The 23,176-nt window shown below is 39.3% G+C and overlaps 1 protein-coding gene across 10 annotated transcripts in view; it reads right to left on the bottom strand.

The window, feature by feature from the left end:
• The window catches only part of NUP98 (nucleoporin 98 and 96 precursor), a 106,148-nt gene that overhangs the window by 1,699 nt on the left and 81,273 nt on the right, over positions 1-23,176 (bottom strand). For all 10 annotated transcript variants that reach the window (XM_070274537.1, XM_070274538.1, XM_070274536.1 and 7 more), the window contains 8 exons: positions 21,562-21,791; positions 20,743-21,009; positions 15,783-15,940; positions 14,820-14,963; positions 13,876-14,018; positions 8,864-9,085; positions 4,184-4,425; positions 3,542-3,696 (listed from right to left, as the gene is read on the bottom strand). In XM_070274537.1, the coding sequence (XP_070130638.1) occupies positions 3,542-3,696; positions 4,184-4,425; positions 8,864-9,085; positions 13,876-14,018; positions 14,820-14,963; positions 15,783-15,940; positions 20,743-21,009; positions 21,562-21,791 (1,561 nt within the window). The remainder of the gene's footprint in view (positions 1-3,541; positions 3,697-4,183; positions 4,426-8,863; positions 9,086-13,875; positions 14,019-14,819; positions 14,964-15,782; positions 15,941-20,742; positions 21,010-21,561; positions 21,792-23,176) is intronic.

The raw sequence follows: 23,176 nt of genomic DNA on the forward strand, positions 1-23,176 counted from the left end.
ACCCACAGACTGACTAGGCAAAACTCTGACACAAGAGTGAGGTGACAGAGGGAAAAACCCAAGAAGTTGCCTGGCAGTGCCATGTCACCACCATTCAGCCTAGTCACTGAGGACAAGTCACACCCTTAGCAGTAATACACAACGGGAAAGTAAGAAAGAGTGCAGAGTCTTGGACTGAGCAGGTCTTGAGATTACCACTCATGAGCCATGCAACTAGCAAGCTTTAACATGGCACCAAAAATCTAGATAAATCTGGATTCAGAGAGATGGTATGACTTCTTAAGAGCACACAGTAAGAGCCCAAATTAGCATTTAATTTAGGTCTCCTGACTCCAAATTCATAGCCCTTTCTAAAATACAGTAGGGCCCTCTTCTCACTGTATCTCCTCCTCTCCCACTCCTAAGGCTCTAATTGCCATCAATGTGATGATGACTCCTAAATTTTTATCTCTAGCCTAATATTCCAATCTTTGATTCCCCATCCCAGGGTCATTGTCCTAGGTCAGCTTACCATTACTTCTCATCTGAAATATCTTAAGAGCTCGGTAACTGTCTTTATTGTGATCCCCTCTGCATCCTTTTTCTACCATACTGTAGCCAGAGGAATTATTCATTACTTACATTATGAATACTTTCCAGCAGCATCTTATCCCCATTTGTCTCAAATGACTCTTGGTTAGCCCCCCTTTCTCCAACTCTTACATTAACCCCCGCCTATTTACTAAGTCTTCCATCACCTCCTCCTTCTCCAAAAGGCTCACTCAACGCTTCCAAGAAGTATTTCTCATTGAATATACTTTTGGGGGGCTTTGCAGAGTCTATCATTTAATGTCTATACAGTACTGTCCTTTTTATCTGCCAGAATTCAGTCTTTACCTTCACTTTAAAAAGTGGTAAACAAGATAAGACAAGGTCTTTGCTCTCATAAAACTTACAGAAAATAAACAATATCAGATAGTAATAAACCTTGAACAATCATAAGCCATGCAGATAATTCAAACAGGGTGATGTGGCAGAGACAAACTGAATGGCTACTTCAGACTGGGGGATCAGAGAAAGCCTTCCTTGAGGAAGGTCATATCTAAGTGAAGACCTGACAAAGAGAGGGTCAAGCTTTCCAGGCAAAGAGAACAGCTTAAAACCCCCTAAGGTAGGAATGCAAAGGAAGTTTATGTGGTGAAATGGGGGGTAAAGCAGAGGGTAGAGGAAGAGAAAACCGGAGACGTTTTATATAGCAGGGGATCATAACTGGGGGCCCTTAGAATTCAAAGGGTCTGTGAACTTGGACTAGGAAAAATAAAATCTTTATTTTTACTAACTTTTAACTAAAAATCAGCATTTAATTATTAATGTAGATATCAGCAGTAACTGTGACTTTGTCATCAACAGAAATTACAGCGACTTTTGTATCACATTTCCGTTAATGATTTTTAAATATAGTACTTCAAAATTACAGTAGTTAGTAGATCTACTGTTAGAGCTTGTTATTTAAGATGTTAATAAAGCACTTATTACTTACTGAAAGTTTTTAATATTTTGATAACTGTATTTTAATATAGTTGGTTTCCTTTGTAATCCTATGTATTTAAATTTTATGTATTTAAAAATATCAGAGGTCCATTCATGGGCTTCCCCCAACTGCCATGGGGGTTCATCGCTCAAAAAAAGTAAGAATTATTGACGAAGAGCATCTAAGACTTGCTAAGGAGCACTTTATTCTAAGTGAGATGAGAAGCCACTGGGAGGTTTCAGACAAACGAGTGAGATAACATGCTTTGTGCACTAGAAAGATGACTCTCATTGCTGTGAAGAAATGAATCGTAGAGGAACAAGAGTAGAAGCAGGGCGACCGATCAGGTGGCAACCACAGCAGTCCAGGTGAGAGAGGTCTGTGGCTTCACCACATCTACACGGCTCCCCTTTGCACTCCATACTCCAAAACCACTGAAGCTAGTAAAAGTTCCCTGGAAGCACTACGATCTCTCTGATCTCCAGACTTCTACTCCTGTTGTTCTCTCTGCTGAAGCACTCTTCCCCCACCCAGCCTTCCTTTTTCATCCCTAAGAATTTAGATGTCACCTAGAAAGCCTGTCGACTCCCGCAGACTGGATTAGGTACTCTGTGTATGCGCTGCCATACAGCACTCTACTTAATCCCTACACTTATCATGTGATAGTCATTGCTGGTATACCTGTATATATCTTCTCCACCAAAATTATTACTTTGGTAAGGGCAGAACACATACTGTTTACCTTTATATCCCCCAAATCCACCAGTACTTGGCACATGGTAGGTTCTCAGTAACTACGGTTGTGTAAATAAATTAATTTGCAACTAGAATAGGGTTTCTTCAGGGATCATGCTCTTAATCCATCCTAAAAGTGCAGCAAATACTGAATTATGCATATTAACATGCCATGCTCTGTGCTAGTAGTTGGGACTTTTGATGAGGATAATAAAAGATAATTATTAAGCATTTAATATGTTATGTGGTCTGCTAAACACTTTATGCATATATCTTTGTTATAACTCTGTCAGATGTCTACTAAAATCTGTGACCCCCTACCCCCCTTTCTTCAGGTGAGACAAAGAGAGGTTAATTAACTTTCTCAAGGTCACATAGCTAGTGAGTGTGAGAGCCATGAATTGAACCTAACAGTGTGACTCTAGAACTTGACTTTTACCCTCTACACTCTATTGCCTTTAACCTTAAAATAAAGAAGATCTCCCCCAAAGGAGCTTATGGCAACCTGAAGACAGATGTGGATAAGTAACTACAACATGGTCATGTACGCTAGTAGAAAAAGGTACCAAGTGTCTTGGTAGTAAAAAAGAAAGGGCAATTAACTCTTCCTAGGGGAAAAGCAGAGCTAAGTAGGACTTACAGCAATTGAGATCGTAAAGGATGAGGATGAGTGTGACAGTTAAAAAGCGGAATAAAACAAGGTTTGCTGGAAACAGCATGAGTAAGGTAGTGAGAGAAGAAGAGGCTGGTGAGGCTGGACCGTGAGGTGAGAGTGGCAGGAGTTGAGGCGGACTGAAAGGGAAAAGCCTCTACAAGGGCTTGAATCCTATGTTAATGAGTGTGCTCTTTGTGCTGTAAGTAATGGAGACCTATATTATGACAATCATGACCGACACAAGATATTTTAATGAAGACTAAAACAAAATACTTCCAATTTTAAAACATGCCAAATGATATATATGAAACAACTGTCCTCACGAAATCTATGACCTTACTGTATCTCTCACCTCTGAGCTTCTCACTCAAACTAGGGCTGGGCAAGGGGAGGAGACTGACTAGGGACAAGCCCCAGGAATGTCTATTGCACAGATTACTTGGTAATAAACACACAAAGTATTTTTAAGTTTTCATACAGCTGTCAAAATGGCTACATCAAATTAGCCTCATCAAAAGATCCCTCCTGTACTGAGAGTGCTCTCTCTGCCAATGAGGTTTTCAAGTGGTGCTCAGGCCTTTTGAGGTCTCTAAAGGCCAAGGAAAAGGAAAACCAGGCAGTGGTTTAAAGAACTGGGGTACCTGCTGTACATGGTGGAGCATTTCAATGACCTGAATATAGTCCAGGTAAACAAGCCCAGATGTTTCCCAGTCCTGAATCAGGCTGCTGCGCTCTGGAGGTGCCAGGTCTTCCAAGAACCCCTTCAGGTAGTCATAGTTCTCATTAATGATGGCATCTGAAAAAACAAAATATTGAGCACTATGTCTGCACAAGTATATGGTTCCCAAAAATACACAGAAGACATGGCAGAAATCCAAGACAGGAAGGGGAAATAATGTTGGGTCAGACTTGAAAATTACAAGTAGATATTTTAGAATTCTCCAAAGAAAAATGTGAAGAATTTCTGGCTTGAGTTCCCCAAACAGATATATCTGGTATTGTTGAATAAAATTCCCTAAACAAAGAAAGAGCTTAACATAATTAGTGCATACCAAGAATATTCCTGGCAAATGGTAACTTAACGATATTGCTGTCTACTTCTGTCCCTTTAGCTCCCCATCCTGGCCATGCCTCTTCTGCACAGAGAGCTCTTCCAAAGTGAGATCTGATTCAAATAGGCCATGTCCCATACTAAGTATCATCTCTGGCCTGGCTCATAGGGTTCAGAGGTTGAAGAATTTGGGTGATTCCAGGAGACATAGGCCCTAGTCTGAAGCACTCACCAGAAGCTAAGTGCCTGATGACGAGTTTGTGGCAACGGTTCCAGTGCCCAGCTTTAAATAAATAGAGGGCCTCCAAGTGCTTGTCGGACTCCATGTGTGCTCGCACCGCTTTGGCCTCATGGATCCACTCAGCAGGCACACAAAGCTTCTGGGTCAGGAAAGTCTCCTTAGCCCAAGATTCAGGGGTCTCCAATAGTTGGCAGTGTCGGGTAAGCAGCTCTCGAACAGCCTTCTCACGCATGCTACAGAAAGATAAATTGGAATAAATCCCAGCCTCAGTGATGGAGAAGGCTGCCTCAGACAGCTCCGAGTGGCCCCTGGGGCAGTCTGTCAAACTGCAGATCTTGACCCTTAGTGGATCACTTTAAACTTGACTAAAAAAAATCAAAAGCCATCACACCAGATTTTTTTAAATGAAATACAACAGAAAGTATCTAAGTGCATTACAGGCATACCTTGTTTTATTGTGCTTTGCTTTACTGTGCATGGCAGATACTGCATTTTTTACAAATTGAAGGTTTGTGGCAACCCTGTGTCAAGCAAGACTGTTGGTGCCATTTTTCCAACAGCATTTGCTCACTTTGTGTCTCTCTGTCACATTTTGGTAATTCTCTCAATATTTCAAACTTGTTCATTATTATTACATTTGTACGGTGATCTGTGATCAGTAATCTTTGACGTTACTACTGTAATTGTCTTGGGTTGCCATGAACCATGCCCGTATAAGACAGTGACCTTAATTGATAAATGTTGTGTGGGTTCTGACTGCTCCACTGACTGGTCATTTCCCTGTCTCTTTCTCTCTCCTTGAGCCTCCCTATTTCCTGAGACACAACACTACTGAAATTAGTCACCCTACAATGGCCTCTAAATGCTCAAGTGAAAGGAAGAGTCGCACATCTCTCACTTTAAATCAAAAGCTAGAAATAATTACACTTATTGAGAAAGGCAGGTAGAAAGCTGAGATAGGCCCAAAGCTAGGCCTCTTGTGCCAAACAGTTTGTCAGGTTGTGAATGCAAAGGAAAAGTTCTTGAAGGAAATTAAAAGTGCTGCTCCAGTGAACAGACAAATGATAAGAAAGTGAAACAGCCTTATTGCTGACATGGAGAAGTTTCAGTAGTTTGGAGAGAAGATCAAACCAGCCACAACATTCCCTTAAGCAAAAGCCTAATCCAGAGCAAGGCCCTACCTCTATTCAGTTCTATGAAGGCCGAGAGATGTGAGGAAGCTGCAGAGGAAAAGTTTGAAGCTAACAGAGGTTGGTTCCTGAGGTTCGAGGAAAGAAGCCGTCTCCATAACGTAAAAGTACAGAGTGAAGCAGCGAGTGCTGATGTAGAAGCTGCAGCAGGTTATCCAGAAGATCTAGCTGAGATCATCAGTGAAGGCGGCTACACTGAACAACGGATTTTCAGTGTAGATGACACAGCTGTATATTGGAAGAAGATGCCACCAATGACTTTCATAGCTAGAGAGAAGTCAACGCCTGGCTTCAAAGCTGCAAAGGACAGGCCGACTCTCTTGTTAGGGGTAAATGCAGCTGGTGACTTTAAGTTGAAGCCAGTGCTTATTTACCATTCTGAAAATTCTAGGATCCTTAAGAATTATGCTAAACCTACTCTGCCTGTGCTCTATAAATGGAACAAAAAAGCCTGGATGACAGCACATCTGTTTATAACATGATTTACTGAACATTTTAAGCCCACTGTTGAGAGCTACTGCTCAGGAAAAAAGTGGAGGAAGTAACTGCAGATGTGGTAGAAATAGCAAGAGAACCAGATTTAGAAGTGGAGCCTGAAGACATGACTGAATTGCTGTAATCTCATGATAAAACTTTAATAGATGAAGATTTGCTTTTTATGGATGAACAAAGAAAGTGGTTTCTTGAGATGCAATCTACTCCCGGTGAAGATGCTGTGAAGATTGCTGAAATGACAATAAAGGATTTAGAATATTATATCAACTTAGTTGATAAGGCAGCAGTAGGGCTGGACAGGACTGACTCCAATTTTAAAAAGAATTCTGCTATGGGTAAAATGCTACCAAACAGCATGGCATGTTACAGAGAAATCGTTCGTGAAACGAAGAGTCAATCATTGATATGTGGCAAACTTCATTGTTGTCTTATTTTAAGAAATTGCCACAGAGGCCAGCCCCATGGCATAGTGGTTAAGTCCAGAGTGTTCTGCTTTGGTGGCCTCAGTTCAAGGGTTCAGATGCTCGGCGTCGACCTGTACCACTTGTTGTCAGCCATGCTGAGGTGGCGACCCACATATAAGGTAGAGGAAGACTGGCAGAGATGTTAGCTCAGGGCTAATCTTCCTCAAGCAAAAAAAGAGGAAGATTGGCAAGATGTTAGTTCAGGGCTAATCTCCCTCAGCAAAAAAGAAAAAAAAAAAAAAACAAAAAACTGCCACAGCCACCTCAGCCTTCAGCAACCACCACCCTGATCAGTCAGCAGCCATCAACATCAAGGCAAGACTCTCCACCAGCAAAAAGAAGACCACAACTCGCTGAAGGCTCAGAAGACGTTTAGCATTTTTTGGCAATAAAGTATTTTTAAGTTCAGGTATATACATTTTTTAAGGCATAATGCTATTTATTGCTCATTTAATAGACTACAGGATAGTATAACCATAACTTTTCTATGCACTGGGAAGTAAAAAAATTTTTGTGATTCACTTTATTGTGATATTTGCTTTATTGTGGTGGTCTGGAACTGAACCTGCAATATCTCCAAGTTATGCCTGTACATTTTCATGGTCAAAAAAAATCTGAAAACTAATACTCTAGGGAAGTTTGCTTAGTGATGAGAAAAGGCTTTCCTCACTAGGATCTCTGCATTATTTTCTTTTTACAAATAGGAGATCAAGGACTGGAACAGGGGAATCCGATACAGAGCAGTCCTCTGCAGTTCATTCCTAACCTTCTCCCTTCCCTTTCTCCCACATGGTTAGCACAAGTAAGCAAAGCAGTTTTTAAAGGTAAGGTCTCTTCCAGGTCTTTTTTTTTCCCCTCTGAAAGCCATCAGCCTTCCTAATTCATTTTCTCTCTACCTCCAGATTTAGGTTAAACTCACTCTTTCTGCTCTGAAGGCCTCTTAAGGAGAGTCCTTTTCTGTCTGGGCTAAGGGACTAGCCATTTTAATTTCAGATCAAAACTATTCTCCTCATCTCAGATTCTCTTCTGAACTCCTAGGCTTTTCAAGGACTCCCAGGCTTTTCAGGGACTTCCAATCTCATAACAACTGCCCTCTCCTCCCACCCAGCCAACAGGATCTGCTTCTCCACAGCCAACTCAATCACGTCATCCTATCAGCCAGATTTTTACCACGTGAAATTTCCCATGAGTGTGTTTAAATAAACTCAAAGTTAAAGCCTGGGGTCATTCTGCTTCCTGGTAAGGGAGAAGAGGAAAGACATTCTTTAAAAGGAAGACTGCTTAATGCTTTATACTTTCACTCCTTTAATCCCACAATCACCTTTGAATAAGGATCAATATAATGATTTTATAGATTACAAAACTGAGGGTTGGAGAGTGTCTTTACCCAAAATCAAAAGTGAGTAAGCTTTATCCTAGGTAAAAGTGAGTACACAGTTATCTAGAATTTAGGCAGGTCTAACTATAAAACTCAACTTATTTCCACACCATACAACATGACAGTGCAGCACAGTGACTAAGAGCATAGACTCTGGGTATCTTGAGTTGGAAGCCTCACCCTGCCATTTACTAGCTATGTAACCTTGAGCAAAAGTTATTTAATCTCTCTGTGCCTTGGGATGCTCATCTGTAAAACAAAGACAGTAAGAGTGTCTATCTCATAGATTTACTATAAGCATTAAATGAGTTAATGTATGTACTTAGGACAGAGTATAAACATACGTAGAAGCACTATATAACAAAGTACTACATAAATGCTTGTATTTTTTTTTTATCATTGTAATGCCACGCTGCTACCATTAACAAAAAAACAAAAACCTCCAACTTTATCTCATTCACAGCATGGAGAAAAGGCGTTTCTCTGGTTCTCTTAAGACACAGAACCAAAACATTACTCATCTAAGTAAGGTTGTATTGGTAAATACAATACTATCAAATACTGCCCTTTAAGGGTATGGGTGGGTGATGGGAAGGGAAGACCAGAGAGGGAGAAAGCCAGAAGTAAGAGAAAAAGCAGGGGCCTCCCTGCCAACCCATTACATCACTCCATGGATCTACTGAGGCAGCTCAGCCAGCACTACTTATGTGTAATTGTAAACATGCCACATTCAAGTAAATCTTTGCCTAAGTTAATGGGGTTTCTCCACTTGGGCATATCCTTCCCTTTCCATTTAATTATTTCCTGTTCCAATTTACAAGTTCTTTGAATCTTATCTCTAGAAAGATTCACAGAGATTCTGCAGTTTACAGAGGTCTCTTCTCTCTTCTCAGGCTACTGAGAAGCCTTATGTTAAATAGCACAATTTGGCACTTAATCAAAGGCAGTCTCATTTCTAACTTGTTCACATGAATATGGACACAGTCTGGGCTGCAGGTTAAACTGTCTTAAGGTTTATCACAAGGCTGGACCCAAAATACCCTCTAAACACTTACTTGCTGAACTGAACCCTAAGAGACTGATCCCTTTGGCATTGCCCTGTAGTGCTAGATGCACCCAGTAGGTCTGATGGCTTCTCACTCACCTTGAGTTGTCAATGTGCAGGAGGACAAAGATGGCCCACTCCCAGAGCCCCTCACTTTCCAGTTGGCCAGCATAACTGGCCTGCAGCACACCCTCACACTGCTCTGAGAGGTGGGTGTAGTTAAGAGCCCTCAGCACCTCCCACAAGTGCCAGCTTAGGCGGTAGTCCAAAGGATCTGCTGTTATGCTTCGAGGCTCCAGGAGCTGATTAAGATCATAATGTCTGCAAAGGAGAATGTGCTGAGAGTTACCATTTCATACATACAGCAGATGTCCTGCACTGAACAGGTCAACTGTTCTGGCCATGGCTTAGAAGACAATAAAGGTAGACATCTGTGAGCAGAAGCATTATAGGCCTCACAGTCTCCCTCTAAGACTGTTTTGTATCAATCTACTTCTAGGTTTAACCAGATGATAGATCCTACCAAAAAAGAAGGCACCTTCTCTTCTGTGGCTGTGTATTCAGTACGTTTGCTGGTATTTGTTCGGCCTATATATTTTACCATCCTGATACAGGGAGTCTCCACAACTCTCACCCTTCCATTCCTTCGTTACAGTGTCGATTACTTTTCTTAACCATTTAAAAAACAAATTTACCCTAGTATCTTTCAGATTGTTCTACACCTGAAGTTGTTAAAGTGATAATTCTATTTGTTTGAACAGCTAACTAGTCTTCATGATGGTTATTTCCTTCACTGGCTTGTAATTTTTACCTTTGATTTTGTCTACAGTAGGTATTATTCTTTATATAGAAATTCAGGTGCCCTGAGTTTTGAAAGCATCCCTACACAGACAGTTGCTTTTTCTTCTGCTAGGGGCCCCAAGGATTTCAATGGTCCTGGACCAGTTTATGTGTTAAGTTCTTAGCTTGTAATTCCCAGATCCTAAGAACAGTATAAACTGAGATCCCACACCTGCAAGTTCTAAAGATCTGGGGCTTAGATTACTGACCACTAACTTTTCCCTTCACCAAGGATCCCAGACATTTTACAACTTCCTAACAACTCCCCAAGTAATGAGTGGAGTTTTGCTTGACCAGTGCTGTTAGACTGAACTTTGTGCAATGATGGAAATCTTCTATAATCTGCCTTGACCAATATGATAGCCACTACCCACATGTGGCTATTAAACACTTGAAATATAGCTAGTGTGAATGAGTAATTAAATTTAAAAAATTTTAAATTTAAAATAGTATTTGTGAGTAGTGGCTGTTATTTTGGACAGTGCAGTTCTAGACTATTTTAAGAGACAGGGTGTGTGTGGATTTTATATAAGGGTTTAAGTCATTGCAATTCTACCTTTTTACCTGAGAAGGTTTACTGTCTCATTCTGGCTTTGGTTTTTCTATTTCTGGTACCTTGAGATATCCTTTCCTTCCTCCTCCTTTTTCCTACATTAAAAAAACTAACAGAGGGGCTGGCCCCGTGGCCGAGTGGTTAAGTTCGCGCGCTGCGCTGCAGGCAGCCCAGTGTTTCGTTGGTTCGAATCCTGGGCGCGGACATGGCACTGCTCATCAAACCACGCTGAGGCAGCGTCCCACATACCACAACTAGAAGAATCCACAACGAAGAATATACAACTATGTACCGGGGGGCTTTGGGGAGAAAAAGGAAATAATAAAAAATCTTTAAAAAAAAAAAAAAAAAAAAAAAAAAAAAACTAACAGAGGGGCCAGCCCTGTGGCCCAGTGGTTAAGTTCAGCGCACTCTGCTTCAGTGGCCTGGGTTTGGTTCCCAGGCGTGGACCTATACCACTTGTTGGTGGCCAAGCTGTGGCAGTGACCCACATACAAAATAGAGGAAGACTGGCACAGATGTTAACTCAGGGTGAATCTTCCACAAGCAAAAAAACAAAAAAAGAGGAAGACTGGCAACAGATTTTAGCTCAGGCTGAATCTTCTTCAGCAAAAAAAACAAAAATAAAAAAACTGACAGAGCCAGCTCTGATGGCCTAGTGGTTAAAGTTTGGTGCATTTCACTTTGGCGGACCAGGTTTGGTTCCTGGGCACGTAACCACACCACTTGTCTGTCAGTGGTCATGCTGTGGCAGCAGCTTGCATGGAAGAACTAGAAGGACTTACAACTAGAATATATAACTATGTACTGGGACTTCGGGGAGGAACAGAAAAAAACCCCTACAAAAAACCTTACATACAAGGAACCGCACAAATTTACAATTTTCATAAGTTTTAACATAATGTATTCATCTGTGAAACCACCACCAAGGTCAAGATAGAAACATACTTATCACCTCCAAAAATTTCCTTAGGCCTCTCTGTAGTCCCTCTCTCCTGGTACTCCCTACACCTACCCTTCCCAGGCAACCACTGATCTTCTTTCTGTCATTATAGTTTACATTTTCCAGAATTTTATATAAATTGGAATCAAATGGTAGGTACATTTTGGGGGGTATTCTTTTTGTCTCACCTCTTTCAAAACTAATACTTGTTGTTGGACATGTGGGTTGTTTCCAGTTTTGGACTATTACAAATAAAGCTGTTATCAACAACTGTATAAGATATGTGTTTTCATTCCTCTCGGGTAAATACCTAGGAGTGGAATGGCTGGATCGTATGTATGTAGGTGTATGTTTAACTTTTTAAGCTGCTAAACTGTTTACCAAAGCGCCAATATTATTTTACATTTTCCATCGGCAATATATGAGAATTCCAATTGCTCCACACCCATGATGACACTTGGTACAGAAAGTCTTTTTAATTTTTAGCCATTCTAATAGGTGGGTAGTGGTATCCCATGATGGCTTTAATTTGCATGTTCCTATTGTCTGTTGATGCTGAACATCTTTTCATGTGTTTAATTGATATTCAGGTCTTTGGTGAAGCATCAGTTTAAATATTTTGTCCTATTTTTAAAGTGGGTTGTTTGTTTTATTATTGAGTTCTGAGAGTTCTTTATATGTTCTGGATACAAGTCCTTTATCAGATACAAGAATTGTAACTATCTTCTCCTAACCTGTGGACTACCTTTTCATTCTCTTAACTGTCTTTCAATGAGCAGTTTTTAATTTTGTTGAAGTCCAATTTACCAATGTTTCTTTTATGGATTGGGTGTTTGGTATCTAAGAAATCTTTGCCTAACCCACAGTTGAAAAGATTTTGTTTTGATTTCTTCTTGAAGGTTATTTGTCTTAAATTTGACATTTAGGTTTATGATCCATTTCAAGCTGGATTAATAATAGAGATAACCAATGAAATCAAAAGCTGGAGGTAGACTAATCAAGAAAAAAAGAGAGAAAACACAAATTACCAATATCAGGAAAGAAAGGACATAGTTATTATTCTATAATTAATATAGTTAAATACTCTATATTTAAAATAAAGTATTTGAGAAACTGAAATGAGATGTGAGCTGTTAGTCTTGACTGAAGAAAACCCCTCAGTGTTTCTGATATAATGTAAAAAGACAGTTCTGAGATAGTTTTAATTAACTGATTAGATATAACACCATGTGTTAATATAGTACTGTAGGATAAATAAACCACTCCGCATTTCTTATTAAAAACACACACAAGGAGCCGGCCCTGTGGCTGAGTGGTTAAGTGCGCGTGCTCTGCTTCAGCGACCCAGGGTTTCGCCGGTTCGAATACTGGGCGTGGACATGGCACCACTCATCAAGCCATGCTGAGGTGGCATCCCACATGCCACAACTAGAAGGACCCACAACTAAAAATATACAACTATGTACCAGGGGGCTTTGGGGATAAAAAAGGAAAAAAAAATAAAATCTTAAAAAAAAACACAAAAAAACAAACAAAACACAGAATGAGACACCATTATATGCCCATTAAAATGGTAAAATTTTAAAAGCTAATAATACCAATTTTTTTTTTACAGACTGGCATCTGAGCTAACAACTGTTGCCACTCTTTTTTTTTGCTTTTTCTCTCCAAATCCCCCCTGTATATAGACGGATATTTTTTTAGTTGTGGGTCCTTCTAGTTGTGGCATGTGCGAAGCCACCTCAATGTGGCTTGACGAGTGGTGCCATGTCCACGCCCAGGATTCAAACCAGTGAAACCCTGGGCCACAGAAGTGGAGCATGTGACCTTAACCACTCGGCCACAGGGCCAGCCCCTAATAATACCAGATTTTGAAGAGGATATGGAGCAACTGGAGATCTTGGTGGGAATGTAAAGTGATATAAGCACTTTTGGATGTAAATGTTAATAGCAGCTTTCTTCTTTTTTGTTTGAGGAAGATTAGCCCTGAGGTAACTACTGCCAGTCTTCCTCTTTTTTTTTGCTGAGGAAGCCTGGCCCTGAGCTGACATCTGTGCCCATTTTCCTCTAGTTTACAAGTGGGACGCCTACCACAGCATGGCGTGCCAAGCAGTGCCATGTCCACACCCAAGATCTGAACCGGCGAACCCCGGGCTGCCGAGAAGTGGAATGTACGAACTTAACCGCTGTGCCACCGGGCTGGCCCTCAGCAGCTTTATTCTTAATAGCCAAAAACAAGAAAACCTAACTGTCCATCAACAAACAAATAAATAAATTATGCAATAAAAAACTTCTGATTACACATATTAACATGAATAAATCTCAAAATCATTACGCTGAGTGAAAGCAGCCAGGGACAAAAGATAACATACAGAATGATACCAATTGTACAGAATTCTAGAATACCACAACTAATCTATAGTAATGAAAAGTTGGTCAGTAGTTGTCCAAGGTGGGGACTGATTGCAAAGGGGCAGGAAGGAACTTTTTGGGGGTAATACAAAATCTTGATTGTGATGATAGTTACATTACATTAAAACATATCAAACCACACAATTTAGTATATGTAAATTGTATTTCATTAAAGTTGATAAAAATAAATTTGATTTCTAACTCTTAGCTCCAATGCTCTTTGCATTCAACTACTCTGTTATATTTTGGTAATTTATATAGACTTAACAGCAATTTGGACACATATGAAAGGGAAAGAACTCAGGAAAGGATGCCCCAGGGTTCATCAACCCTCAAGTGACTATAATGCATGCTCTGATTTACCTGTCACTGTAGAGTTTTAGAAGGTGAAAGCAGACGTCCTGAAGTGGTCTCCGTGAATCTTGCTCCTCCTCTAACACACAGCCAGAGCCCTCCAAGTATGAAGGAAGTGGGGAGCAGGCATATCTGTCACCCTCAGAGGTATTCTGAAGGTAAGAATTTGATAAAACAATACATCAGCTGCTAGTGTGTCTACTAAATGCCATCATATCTCAGTTACTCAGATACGTGTATTAAGAATGATATGACACTCGCTAAAAGAATGTGTCAAGGACTTTAAACTTCTCTTGATCAGTGACATAGTCCACCTGTCTTCAGTGGACTGGCAAAGACTTTGGATAGCTCTCACTGATCCCAACACTTTTCTTGTCATAATTCTTATTACACTAAGTTTCTTTAGTGTTCTCTTTTTTTGGACAAATAATTCTGACAAATGATATCAAAGACAATAAAAAAGGACAGTAAGAAAAGCAGTGAAGAAACGACGGCACTAAAAACAGTAATACTTCTTTAACCTCAACCCTGACAAGGAATATGAAATATGATGATATTTGGAGGCAAATTTCAGATCTGCTAATTGGGGGCCATTGCAAGCCTCAGGCCAGGGTGTATCTCAGGGAATTCCCAAAGGAATAAGACAGCATTAGGAATGAAGAAACACCCTCTGATTTGGGGGCCGGAAAATAGCAATAAGAATGTCAACTGTGGAAACTCATGATATTAAATAAAACAGAAGCAGACACTTGGAGAAGTTTAAGAGTAGCCCTGTCCAGAGGCAGGCAAAAAGGAAAAGATTTTCTATCAGATTTCCTAGGTCCATTTCAATGTCATGTACTTTCAAACAAAGCAGTTAGGAAAAAGTATTATGAAACGTGACTTGATAGTTTTTCCTCTGGAGTACAGAACCCCCACCAGGACTCTTGCTTGGCTTAACTGGACACATATACCTGAAATGCTTCTTCATACATGCTGAGTGCCGTGGAAATGGAAGCTGTTGGTGGAAGCAAATACCAAAGATGGACAGCCAGGGAGCGTTTCCAGTCTAACTGGGAGCACACATTGATTTGCTTCTGCTCTGAGAGCTGCCACACCTGCAGGAGACAAAATCATCAGCACAGCTATGTATGTTACCTAGTTACTGCTCAGGTCTACAAGTTACTCACTTATTCAAGTAACATTTTAAATGATCTAGATGGCAGTGTTAATGATCCAGATGTAAAATACATAGTCCCTTGCTGGCAAGTGAGAGGGTGGATTTAGACAATCAATGCTCTAAGAGATGAGAACCACTAGGAGCAGAGGAGGTCTTCTCACAACCCACAGTTGCCAACTTATAAAACTTGAAGATGTGCATAAATTCTGTCTAGTTATTTCACTACTGGAAATTGACTTTAAGATGGCAATCAAAACAAGTAGGCAGCAATAAATGGCTTAAAATAATTATGGTATATCTTCCATAAAATGAAATAGAAGTGGCCTCCATTAAAAGAAGGATGCTACATAACATGAAAAAATGTCCATATACATTAAGTTAAAAAAAAAAAGTTGCAGAACTGCTACGTATAATGGTTTTTATTTGAACATAACACTTATGTAAATATGCACACATATATGTTGATATAGATAAAATATTTCTGGAAAGACAGACAACAAATTATTTATGTTGTTTGTCACTATGATATGGGATATGGTGAATTTTAATGTTTTAATTTCTATATAACTAGTTGTTTTTTTACAATGTACATGGTGTACCTCTATAATTTGAAAATATTTCCACTAAAAATTAAAAATAAGTTGCTTAGTTATGTGTACTAGTGTTCAATTTACAAAGAGAGCTCTTTGCCTTAACCTTAAGCAATGTTGAATTTAGGAGAAAATTTATGTGAGTTTATGAGAAAAGAGGAAAATACCGGTTTTCCAGCCAACAGGGCAAAGATGCGCAGTCTCTCATCCTGGATGAAGCAATCAGCCTGGAGCTGATGCCAATCGACCAGCTGCATAGTAAGCAGCTCCCGGATCGACTGGCTCCCCACCAACTGGGATAAAAGAAGGGCAAGACGATGATCACCTACAAGAGAAACAGAAGTTCTCTGGTGAAACTGAGGATTTAGCGACTTTGGGAAACATTTGGGGGCATTATGTTATTTCCTTTAGTCCTCAGGAGGAAGAACTTTAACTTTACACCTCTGACTGCTTTCTGCCATAGTGCCAAAGTCTTAATCAAGAACTTACCATTTTTTACTTGGGTTAGAAGATCTTCAAAGTAGTTTAACCCAAATTACATATAGATTATAGCATACAGAGTTCAATGACAGATCTACTATTACTTCTGTGACCCTAGACAAGCCACTTGATCTGTAAAATGGAGGAGATCATCTGATTCAAAGATTTGTAGTGAAAACTAAGATGACCTAATTAAAAACATGCCCAACTAGAGTAACACTGAGAAATGGCAAACTCAAAACTAAAGGAAAAACATATGTGTGTATGGTATAAAGACTCATTGAGTCTTTCATTCTCATAGGTCCAATAATCTTTTTTAATAAAATTTTTTAAGTACAAAGGGCTAAGGAAATAAAAATATTCTAACTAACTAGAATGTGAGGGGACAGAAACTTCAGTTTATGAAAATTTCCATTATTCTTTGTTTAAGCCTTCATACAATCCTCTTACAAGTCAATAGTCCTTTCCCTTTTGTTTTTGTACATGGATCATTCTTACAGGACTAAAAGTACCATCCTGCCAGAAACTGAAGCTCTCATCTTAAAGAATTTCCTTCACAAACTAAAAAGGCCAGGAAGAAGAAAATCACCTATCAGGAACACACCTGGAAATGTGCTGATAGGCCAAGCTGTCTCCCTGATTGTTTAACTAACCAAAGCATGAAGGGACTACCATTCATGCCGTTAAGTGCTGCAGCACACTAGACTATGTAGTCAGTAGCTAGTATGCTAGGTGAATAATAATAAAGGAAAAAAGAAAAGATTATTTCTGTATATCTATATAATCCAAGAGAGGATTTAGTGGCCAAGAAATAGAAATATTCTGGTCACACTATAGATGGTCAAGTTCAGAGAGAAAACTGGTATATCATAGTTTGATACAATCATTAAGATTCTCTGCTCTTATCACACAGTCAACAAACCAGTCAGCTTCTGCCAATCCTTGACTTTTCACACAGACTTTCCCATAGACAAAAACATACAGGCAGCAAATGGCAGGATTCTAGGGTACTTCTTCAAGTTGATTTTAGTATACAGTGTGAAGTAAGGATCTATTTATCTTTTCTGTCTGATTATCCAACTATCCCAGCACTATTTGTTGAAAAGACTATCCTTTCCACATTTAAACTGTCTTGGTACTTTTGTCAAAAATCAACTGAATAGGGGCTGGCCCCGTGGCCGAGTGGTTAAGTTCGTGCGCTCCGCTGCAGGCGGCCCAGTGTTTCACTGGTTCGAATCCTGGGCGCGGACATGGCACTGCTCATCAAACCATGCTGAGGCAGCGTCCCACATGCCACAACTAGAAGGACCCACAACGAAGAATATACAACTATGTACCGGGGGGCTTTGGGGAGAAAAAGGAAAAAAATAAAATCTTAAAAAAAAAAAAATCAACTGAATATAAGCCTAACGGTTTTTGTATTTGGATTCTCATTTCTCTTCCATTGATCAGCATGTTCATCCTAATGCCAGTACCACATTGCCTTGTCTGCTGTAGCTTTACAGAAGTTTGATATCAGAAAGCACTGAGTTGCCTGACTTCATTCTTTTTCAAAACTGGTTAGGTTTTTCACATTTCCAAATAAGGATCAGCCTATTAATTTCTGCAAAAACTCCTGCTGGAGATTTTAATAGAGACTGTGTTGAATGTATATATTAATTTGGGGAGAACATAATAATCCTGAGGTTTCCAATCCATCAGTGGTTCTTAGCCTGGATGGTTTTGCCCTCCATGGAACATTTGGCAATGTCTGGAGATATTTTTGGTTTTCCCAACTAGAGAGGAGAGGACTCTTTTGGGTAGAGGGCAAGGACGCTGCTAAAAATCCTACAATGCCCAAAACAGCCACCACAACAAAGAATTACCAGCCAAAAATGCCAATAGTGCTGAGGTTGAGATGGAGTCTATGAACATGTCATGTCTCTTCATTTATTTAGATCTTTATTTCCCCAGCAATGTTTTGTAGTTTTCAATGTACAAGTCTTACACTTTTGTTACATTTATTCCTCAAGTATTTTATTCCTTCTGATGCTATTGTGAATGGAATTGTTTTTTAATTTCATTTTTGGATTGTTCTTAATACATAAAAATACAACTGAATTTTGTATATTGATCTTGAATTCTGAGACCTTGCTGAACTACTTTGTTAGTCCCACTACCTCTTCTGTGAATTCCTTAGGATTGTCGACATACAGAATCATGACATGTCAATAAAGACAGTTCTACCTCTTCCTTTTTAATCTGTGACTTTGGCTTTCTTTTGCTTGTCTGAATACACTGGCTACAACATTCATTACAATACTGTACAGAAATGGTGTCCCTAATCTGAGGGTAAAATCATTCAGTCTTTCAATATTAAGTATAATGTTAGCTGTAGATTTTTGATGGATTTGCTTTGAAATCATGGTAACAGTGTCATCATAGGATGAGCTGGAAAATGCTCTCTCCTTTTATTCTCTGGAAGAGTTATAGAAGTTCGGTATTATTTCTTTTTTTAAATATAAGAGAGTGTTCACCAGTGAAGACATCTAGGCCTGGGCTTTTCTGAGTAAAGATTTTTATTTTTATTTATTTTTTTATTTTATTTTATTAAAGATTTTATTTTTTTCCTTTTTCTCCCCAAAGCCCCCCCGGTACATAGTTGTGTATTCTTTGTTGTGGGTTCTTCTAGTTGTGGCATGTGGGACGCTGCCTCAGCGTGGTCTGATGAGCAGTGCCATGTCCGCGCCCAGGATTCGAACTAACGAAACACTGGGCCGCCTGCAGCGGAGCACGCGAACTTAACCACTCGGCCACGGGGCCAGCCCCCTGAGTAAAGATTTTTAATTACTAATTCAATTTCCTTACTTGTTACAGATCTACTTAGATCTTCTACGTTTTCTTGAGTCAGTTTTGGTAATTTTTATCTTCCTAGGAATTTGTCAATTTTATCTAAGTTGCTGAATTTGTTGACACAGAATTTCTCATTGTATTCCCTTTTCCATAGGGTTAGTAGTGATGTTCACTTTTTTCATTCCTGTTTTTGGCAATCTGTGTCTTTCCTCTTTTTCTCATGGTCAGTGTAGTTAAAGCTTTGTAAACTTTCTTGATCTTTCCACAAAACTAACTTTTGGTTTTATTGATTTCTCTATTGCCTTTGTTTTCCTTTTCATTGATTTCTATTCTAATCTTTATTATTTCCTCCCTTCTTCTACCTTTGGGTTTAGTTTACTCTTCCTTTGCTAGTTTCTTAAGGTAGAAGCTTAAGTAATTGATATGAGGTCTCTTCTCGTTGGGTAGATATCAGGTAACACTGGTTGAACTGTTGTTCAAATATTCTATATTCTTGATTTTCTGTCTAATTGTTCTATCAGTTATTGAAAGTGGAGGTAGTGAAGAAAAGTAAGTTGAAAAGTAGTGCCTTGCCAAAAATTCAACCTTAGGGTAAGGGAAAAAAAGGAGAAAAGAGTAGTTTGTGAATGAATAATCAATCTAAGGATTTGACTTCTGGCATTCCTTAAGATCCTCTTCTGCTACAGATACATGTGCTGGTTAGCATAACATTATTTTCTTAATGACTCATAATCTTTATAACTTTATAGAAGGTCAATCCTGATGACAAGTTTTCACTGTACAAATGTATACAGACCACAAAAGGCAATGAGCTAAATATGTAGTGATAGTGGAATGCAACTGGCCAGTTATATAAGTCACTGATTTCAGCTTTTCCTGTGATTTGTTCCTTATAATCCCCAACTTGGCCAAGCTCTCAAAAAATAAATCCAGTTGATGGCTCTAACTAGTTAGCTTCAGATAAATTAGGTTCCAATAAGCAACGTTTAAGAATCCAATTATATGTAGATTAAATTGAACTATGTCATCCTTATTCTTATCAAGATTTGTGTCTAGATGGTTATTAAGTACTTGCTGAATGTCTCTCATTGATGGAAGAACTAAAAAAGCACAAATATATATGGGAAGTTCTTAAAAAAAGTTAAGTAACAATCTCAATCCAGAAATTAAACTTCTACATATTTATTTGAATGAAATAAGTGAATCAATGCAAAAAAAACATTTAAGAGATTCAGAGTATTGCTTATGGAGGGGGAGCCTAAATGTCAAAAAAGGAATCTGCCAACAGGGTACATTTATAGCTAAAAGAATACAGAAGCATTTGACTATTATATCTATATTATAGGACATTTGTAAGGTTTATGTGAAAGAACAGAGTATACATATATATAGCAGAATACCATCTTTGAAAACTTTACATGCATATGATGCTGTGTGCACATATTTGTATATATTTTACATATTACAAAGTAAACAGTCCAAGTACAAATTGCACACTGAAATATTTGTAGTGAATAGTATTAAAGGATTTAGGTGATTTTGGTTTATTGCTTTTTGCTTATCTGCATTTTCTGGTTTCACTACAAATGTTTAAGTAGCATATAAAATTAAAATAATTTTAGTTAAGTAAATTTAATGTTTGAGGTTCTAAAAAGAAAACTAGAAGACACAGTCTCTATTCTGGAGTAACCAGCCATCTCCCTGGGAAGTCTTTACTTACTCTCAGGTTAGAAGACAAAGGCAAATCCACAATTAAGGGGGAGGGACAGTGAGTAGGAAGTAGGCAGGGGTGCAGAGAAGGACGCTATGCCCTACCTGACTGCTGGGCCAGAGAGCAGGCCTCACTGATCCTCTTGCCCGTGAGGTAGCTGAAGACAGCTTCCACAGGGTTGTCTTTTCGGGTTAAAGAGACTTCCTCCTCAATCTGAGGTGCAGCAGTCTGAGATAGCCAGCGAGAGAAAGCTCTTCTTCGCTCCAGAATCTGAATGTATTCACTGGGTTCATCCAGCTGGCTGTCAAGCTCCTTCAGGTGGCCCCACAGAGCTTCACATAATGTCCATGTAAGGCTCCAGTGCTTCACAACTAAGGAAGGAACAGGAAAACAATGCTATGACATGAAATCTTACAATAACTACAGAAAGGGCATTCTCTAATTGTGGCTAAAAATATATAAACCAACAGACACCTTGAACAACCACTCAGGTTGATCTCCCTGAATCTGCCTCCACCTCACTCAGCTGTGTCTCACGAGCTTACAAAGTTGTTGGGAAGACCAACTGGGACTTGAGCTGGACATGAAAGAATGAGCAGGATTTAGAAAAGCAAGAAGGAGTCAATCTCTCTCTCCCTATGTTCTCTGGGTGGGAGAAGGAATGTAATTTCAGAACTCCAAGGGATGTGACTGGCTACAGTTCCTTTGAACAAAGACTTCTATGTTAAAGGGCATAAGAGTAATTGCAAACAATGATATAATTTCTTCTTGCTTGGGATTTTGCCCATCCCAATTCAGCTACAGACAAGCGCAAGCTCAGGGATCTACCTACTACATTGGCATAAAGAAATTTGTCCTCCTATGAACACATGCTCTTACCCCTGTTCCTGGGATCAAAGGATAAAAGCATAGTCCATACTCACTTTGTGCTTCCAGTAAGTCTCCTGATGCTTCCTTAACCCAGTCTGCATAGTCATGAATGACAGCAACTCCTGGATTGGGGACAACGAGAGGACACAGCTCATCCACGTGGACAGTGCTATGTTTCAATTTGAGCTCCAGAGGGGTCTGGTATAATTGCAGGTCTTCATCTGGCTTCTTTTGTCTCAAACTTAGCTTTTCCAAATGAACTTTGAATGGGGACTCAGTTAGGCTACAAGGGCAAATAACAAACAAGATAGAAAATAAAGATAGGACAGATGCTAGAATTTTCCTACAACCAAACCGTTGCTTCTTTTTATGATTACAAATAGAATGGAAAACATTCCACTGTGATTTTAAAGAAATTTGGTTTCCTAAAGTCAAACTATAATGGGATGTGCTATATACTGAGTAAACAAATTATCTGACCTATGCATTCAGAATACAAAGGGTTCTTAGGCCAGGTTATAACAAGTATGGGAAGCAGTACAGTAAGACTTAGAACTGGCTTCAGCATGTACCTGGATACTATGAAATCCAAGGGCTAAAAGCTGTTGTGGGATAGTAGTTTCTCAAATTATACTTACTGAGGTAATACAAGTTACAAGGCTAAGCTTATCGATACTGAAGAGCTGACTCTAAAATAAGCTGAGCATATAGTCAATGTGGCTTTGATCCAATTTTTTTTTTTTTTTTAAAGATTTTATTTTTTCCTTTTTTTTCCCCAAAGCCCCCCGGTACATAGTTGTATATTTTAGTTGTGGATCCTTCTAGTTGCGGCATGTAGGACGCTGCCCCAGCGTGGTTTGATGAGCAGTGCCATGTCCGCGCCCAGGATTCGAACCAACGAAACACTGGCTGCCTGCAGCGGAGCGCACGAACTTAACCACTCGGCCACGGGGCCAGCCCCAGCTTTGATCCAATTTTTAAGATTGATGTTAACAACCTCCAAAATATAACATCATGCATAACCTAGGTTTAGGATCAACATTCCTAACTGTGAGGTTTAAGAGATGTTGCTGTTTTTTAAAAAATTTCTATCTTTTGTTTTAAAGATTGGCCCTGAGCTAACATCTGTTGCCAATGTTTTCTTCCTTCTTCTTCTTCTTCCCAAAGTCCCCCAGTACACAGTTGTATATTTTAGTTGTGGGTCCTTCTAGTTCTGCTATGTGGGACGCCACCTCAGTATGCTTGATGAGCGATGCTGGGTCTGTGCCCAGGATCTGAACCAGCAAAACCCTGGGCCACCAAAGTGGAGAATGCGAACTTAACTACTTGGCCACTGGGCTGGCCCCGCTGTTGTTTTTTGTTTCTTCAAAGTCAGCTTTAAAAACTAAGGATAATAGGTGATCACAGTCACTTAATCTATAGTAAAGACAGCACAATTTGTTATAAAAAGTAAATAGGAAAATGTTACATATTTGGCACAAAACAACTGTATGCATGCTGCCAATAACCACTGGAAAAGAATATATATAATCTGTACAGCATACATATATATTATTATATATATAATATATATATGAAGTGTATTTAGAATTATAAGCACACATATGTACATGTTAATGGTGGGGACTGTGTAGAAATATGTAACATATAGTTATCAGAAAGTCACTT

Source organism: Equus caballus, chromosome 7, assembly GCF_041296265.1.
Source record: "Equus caballus isolate H_3958 breed thoroughbred chromosome 7, TB-T2T, whole genome shotgun sequence".
NCBI classification, from domain to species: Eukaryota; Metazoa; Chordata; class Mammalia; order Perissodactyla; family Equidae; genus Equus; species Equus caballus.